This window comes from Leptinotarsa decemlineata, unplaced genomic scaffold (genome assembly GCF_025532065.1).
Source record: "Leptinotarsa decemlineata unplaced genomic scaffold, Ldec_3_MD MMD2_tig00026328_RagTag_RagTag, whole genome shotgun sequence".
In the NCBI taxonomy this organism is placed as follows: Eukaryota; Metazoa; Arthropoda; class Insecta; order Coleoptera; family Chrysomelidae; genus Leptinotarsa; species Leptinotarsa decemlineata.
In genome coordinates, this window is record NW_027412688.1 from 11,219,570 (window position 1) to 11,226,035 (window position 6,466).

A 6,466-nucleotide genomic window follows, 5' to 3' on the forward strand; every position below is an offset into this window, starting at 1 on the left:
TCACTTGATGAAATCAATGACAGCATTCATGATAATAATAATGATATGAAAATAATTTTCATACTATGAATTTTATTCAAAACCCAATTCACCACACACTAGCTTCCCCATTTCACCTGATGAAGCTACTTGTAATGAAATGCAATTCGAATGTTTATAGTGTGAACATTGTTCAATCATGGATAACAAAAGTAAAATTTGGATGCAAGATTTTACCCTACCAATAATTTGCAACAGATTTGAGCATATCAAAGTGTTTTTAAGAAACGATTCAACATTGTGAATAGAGTTTTGTAAATAGCTAGTAAATAGTTTAGCATATAAATTTGAGATTCTTCCAGTAACAGTATAACATTATTGTATACTTTATCTTTTGACATTACCTATTTTACCTACAGTGGTGTTATATAAGGGCTAATGTAATCAATCATTGTTAGTTTAATGTATAAGTTTGAAAATGCCCTTATAGGACGAAACTGCAGTAACGTTAGTTACAAAAAAAAGTAGTAAAAAACATAGAAATTTTCAATTCTCTTATCTTTATGATTTTCTACCACGTAGTAACGTCTACATCCATCAATTTACTTTATCTTTTGTTGTTGGAAAGGAAAAATTGAATGAACGAAAATCAAACTGACTAAAACTCAATTTCATTGAATGAAATATATACAGTTTGGTCACATCAACAATAAAAATACAAAATGTATACCTATATAAAACAAAATCAACAAATAACCTTTATGATAAAAATAACTTTAGTTAACAACAAACACCTTTCTGTTTTTTGGATGATTAATATTGCACAATTTGGAAAATAAATGAAGGTGAAGGAGAATCTGCTGAAGTGTTTGGCAAAATGAAGAGTTCACTCCGAAAAGTTTCTGCATAATATAAACCACAGAAGAGTTGAGTTAGTGACTCATGGAAAAAATGATATTTCTTTTTTCATTTTCAAAACTGACAAAAATTCAGTTATGAACAACGGCTCTATTGGAAACAGCTATAATTTCCTTTAACACACGTTTGTGTCTTAGTATAAAAGTTTCATTTTTTCCGTTGATTTTTCAATTTGTAGGAAAAATTAATGAATATGACAAGTTACTGACTAATTGGACTCTTCAATGGTTTATAATTCACATGAACTTTTAAGTTTGCCCTTAATTACCCTTCAGCTGAAGATTTTCTATTGATTTAGTTTTGTTTATTTTTCAGATTGTGGAAGGTTGAACATCCAAAAACAGTAAGAAACATTGACTAAAATGTCTTACAGAAAAATATTAACAATATCCTTTTAAAAAATTTCTATAAAGAACTTTTCGTTGTAAAAATTAAATATTACAAATAATATAATCAATAATTTGAATTTTTCCTATATATAGACAGTAATCATATCATATTTTATATAACAACACATTGGATTTTTTCATTTTCAAGATACACTTGAATAAACTACTTTGTGGAGTGTGAAGATAAATTATATTTTCAGTATATTTGGCACATATGTCCCTTCTGGGCAAATTTGAAAATACATAGACTATTAAAACAAAATGATGCGATTTGCTTTAATGCTCTGAAAAAGTAAAAAATTGTTACAATACTATAACTAGGTATGTTATACAAAACTACCATGTGTACACATTCATAATAAAAAAAGTTTTGTTCAGCAAGCCATGCACTTATGGTGAAGCATATTTAGCAAAAATATCACATACAGTATTGGTCAAATTTACCCAGAATGAAAATGATAATAAACATAAATAATACATAATAATTACAAATAAATTCAAGTGGTTTACCTCAGGAAGCCCATCATCAAAATTAGTGTTTTTTCATTATTAATTAACAATATGCAGCAATAACTGAAAGGAACTGGAACTCCTGGTAAAAATTAACTTAACAACACTCTGCTACCACACACCAGAATTGTAACCATCTTCTCGACGTACATTACACCAACCAATGTGACGCCATCAGAAGATAAATTACACTGATCCCTATTTGTATTCACTTTTAGACAAATAACAATAAAATTTATACAATCTATTTATAACAAAAATCTTGGTCTCATGAATAAGGATGTGCAGTTTGTTTAATTTCTCCCAAAGGAGTCTTGAGACTTTCATTGAACATGCCAAAAAAGTCTGATAATAATCCTCTTACTGGAAGTAGAGAAAAGTTTAGATTACTTTTTACAGACTTGGATTCGATATGCAGATGATGTATACACGATTTTTAATACAAAGAATAGTGGGTCATAAGATTTTGTATTGACTTTTAACAACAGATCCACAAATATTAACTTTACTATAAAATTGAAACAATAAGGAGTTACCATTTATATATATCCTTGTTATGTCCAGGGCTTAGAAATTGTTATCTTCACTTCATTTCAGTTCATTCGTTATTAACAACTACAAAAAATTGAAAACTACAATTTTTTTGTCCAGAGTTTGAAAAAAAAATTGGTCAAGCAAATTCGATAAACTATTCAGGATACATATATTTAGAGAGTATCTTTATAAATTCTCGACTTTTCAAATATACATGAAGTCAAAGTTAATTGTTGTTCCATGCAAATTAATAATATTTATTTATTTATTTGATCAAATTTTTGTAACAGTGAAAATGAAAGTAGTTACAAACAGTGATTGTTCACTTCAACATATATTTGTTAATTGAGCTGTGAGCACTGTGACAAGTTATTAAAACTCATATCAAACAACATGTAGAGCATATCAGATTTCGGAAAATATAAAGGTATACTTGCCTAACACGTATTCAAAAACAGTTACTGAATGAATTATTGAAACTGGTATACATAAATCTAGACTTTTAGATGCTTTAGAATTTTATCCTGATGGAAATAAATGGGTATCATGTAGAGTGATGCAGTTTTCTCATATGCAAGCAGTGTTTGTGTAAGATAGAGCACATAAATAAGAAATGTTCAAGGGGTTTTTATGAATGGACACATAATATTCTTGTGGGTTATCTGAACAGCAGTGAAATTAAATGCAAGAATTTCTGAGATCAATTGTATGCTACAGTTTCATGAAATGTGATGTTTCTCTCTGTAAACAGTTACATATTTTATTTTCAAACCTTTCCTAGTAAATCATGTGAGTATATCTTTTTTCTATAGCCCCTCTTCAAAAACATTCGGATCAATATTACCAGAAGCAGAAATGAAGCCACATAAAGAATAAAACACAAACCAACATCGATAGTTTTGAATAAACTTGATTCAGAGGAGTTATAAGAAGATTCTCCATTCAAACCAAGATGCAGAATTCTTGTATCAGAACCAATATACCTAACATTGATACTACTATACATATGTTTCAGATAGAGTAATACTTCAGGAATATTCCAGGAATGATCTTTATTATGACATCTGGGGCACCTTTTGTCTGAAGGGAACTGGTACTTCGGGTAATCAGGATCCTCCGTTTCATCACCAGATAAACGCTTGTTAACTTCATTGTGAGCACTCCATAGCCAAAGTATGGAATCATCCCATGAAGAGACTTCAAAAATTTTTCTCCTGTCGGCCATTTGTTGGAAATGCTTACTGCATTCTGCACATCCAAAGAAATGTTTTATATATCCGTGCATTGCCTCCAGCACAATTTTCGGGTTGTCACCTTTTATGCCACTGTAGTCTGCAGCATTAACGGTGAGATAATGAAACATTTTCCACAAACCACAAGGATAACCTCTGTAGGTAGTTTTGCTGCCTTTACAAGCTAACCATTTTTGAGGCGTTGAAAACACTTGGCGTTCTTCTCTTTCAGCATCTTCTACCATTTTTCTGATTTCACTTCCATGAATGAAGGTCTTTTGAGATATATGATTTTTAATTTCTTTCAAAAACAGCTGTCCATACTTGCCAAAGGGAAAGTGTCTTTCAAGAATATTTATATAATCAGAAAGGGCCTTCAATTTCTCCCCGGTAATCTCTTTGGAATTCCCAACTTCGTGTTTGAGGGAATAACGAAGGACAGTTTCCAAATCCATTTGGAAAATCACATCACCCATTTTTTTAACTTTTTCTTTTAGTGCTTCTCGTTCTCTTTCTTGCATGAATTCTTTCATATCAGGTACTTTGGAATCCACCCATTTTTCAACAGGTGCTTGTTCATGAACTTTACCTGGGACAATAATATGTTTTGATTTTAAAAACTGACGAATTGCAGTACTGTATGCTTCTCTAGATTCGGAAGAAGTTAAAGTTTGTACTGAACTATCTCGACCTATAGAAACCAAAGCAGGAATAGTGCTTACTTGCAGAGCATTCATCAATTCTGAATTGTTGTTGAATGTATATCTAACAACCACATCCTTGATTTTATTAAAATCTAGAGCAATTTCTTGAGCTAAAAAACTTGACGGATTTTGGAAGATCAAAAAGGCGTACTTTGCATTTTTTGGAGCATCATCAAACAATAGATTTACATTGGGATTATTATATGGAAATAAACTTGGAAACATTTTGCCTCTACCTTCATATTGTTCTCTCTGAATGATTTCTATAAGTTTTTGTCTATGTTCATTCATATCTGATCCTGCCTGAATCACCTTCCCTAAATTTTTTGGACCCTCTTGATAATTCTCATGAAAATATTTTATTGTTGGATAAGACATTATCTCAAAATCTCTACACAGTGGATTGTTAACGTCATCGGAACAATCTACAGCACCAATTCCAACGAGACCTTTCCATTCTTTCACATCAGTTGCTAGGGCTTTCCAGGATGGGGCAAACCTCTGACAGAACCCACACCAGCTATTATAAAACTCAACCAAAAAGGCTCTTTCATTTCCATATATTTCATGTTTGAAGTTATCAACACCCAATATCTCCACATCATCCTTAGAAGAATATAAACCTTGTCCATCTGTAAGTTTCTTATATTTTTTCTGTTCGAATATACTCAAAGCCGAACCTTCAGATCGCTGCAGTAGAATAAAAGCCACCGATATCGAACAAAATATACGAAAAAAATTAAGTGGCATACTTATTTTCAATACCGCTTAACAAAAACATAACTAATCTGCCAACAGCTGGATATAAAGATAAAAACAGAATGGAATAGGTTATGTTACTAATGTTTTCATTTTCCATTTTTTTTAGTATGACGTAAACACAACGTGTTGTCATTTTGTTATTCGAGAAGAGAATTTCCGCAAGGTGGCGATGTGAAGCTCTAGGAAAACCAAGACTCTTAGACATCTCCTGATGATGTTAAGTCGATTAACAAAACACGTGTATTATTGTTATAATGGAGATACATTTTACATCAGAGGTTTCAAATTCTACTTATAAAGAAAAAATTGTGAAATTAAATTAATGGACAAGGTATTGACTGATGACCAGCAGAAAGCACACGTTCTCAATATTTTTTTTGTATTGGCAATGAAATGGACGAAAAATAGTGAGTAAGTCATAATTCTTCCGGATTTTCGAATGATTTGCCCCTTTAATGAATCTGGTGATACTGCTGAGCAGGGCGACGACATTTCCCCTTACGAATACGGTATCAATAGTATTACCAATAATGATTGAGAGTAAAGCGCGTTGTCATATCTAAATTTTACGTTACCAGTTTATAGCGGAATCAAAATATAGTAAGCAGTAGAGTTGTAGGTTGTGGCAAATTATAGATAATACACAATACTAGTACGATTAAAAGGTATTATTTATGACAAAAATCAGTAATGAGCTTGTAATGAGTAATACTTTTCCTGATTACTGATCAGTTAAAATTCATTATTTTTTGTATAGTGTTAGATATTTATTATAACTAGTGGCAACGCTGTACGCAACGATATTTCTGTCTTTGTCACTTTACCGTAACTTCCATCTCATCGTTGCAGTCCTCACTAATGTACTTGCAGCTATGAGCGTATCATTGGTTTGTGAATTATACAGCGTGAATTGTACGTTTTACAGTTAAGTTAGTCAGCAATCGACGTGTTGTGATAACAATTGGTGAAAATAATAGTGCTAATAAGTGTTTAAGCGTTACATAATTATATTTCTACACCGTTCTCAAACTACTCAAAAAATGGGAGACATGGTCGGGCCTTCCACGTCGAAAAAGGTAAAACGGTCGGAGTCTCGGTCAGTAAGAAAAAAACAAATTGTACTGCGAGTATTTCACTGTCTTGAAATAGATCATCAGCCACCAAAAGATGACTTTGTGCATATGTGCTGTAATTCTACGTGTGTACCTCCGAATAACCAACCGGGTATTTCTACATAATTAAGTTCCACAATTACAAAAGATAAATTAGTTGATATGTGCTCTGATTATACCGGTGTACCAAAATCATCGATTTACAAAATACTAAGAGAAGCAGAAATTCATGGGGACGTACAAACGCCAAAAACTAGTAGCGGACGAAAAAAAATCACAGTTGATGAAGAAGCCAAAACCAGTATACGCAGAACTATTCACAGTTT

At 31.8% G+C, this 6,466-nt stretch overlaps 1 protein-coding gene across 1 annotated transcript; it reads right to left on the minus strand.

The window, feature by feature from the left end:
* Positions 1-633: 633 nt before the first annotated feature.
* LOC111515354 (Quiescin sulfhydryl oxidase 1) lies at positions 634-5,119 on the minus strand. The gene has a single exon (XM_023171581.2). The coding sequence runs from the start codon at positions 5,014-5,016 to the stop codon at positions 3,097-3,099; it is 1,920 nt and encodes a 639-aa protein (XP_023027349.2). The 5' UTR covers positions 5,017-5,119; the 3' UTR covers positions 634-3,096.
* Positions 5,120-6,466: the final 1,347 nt, after the last annotated feature.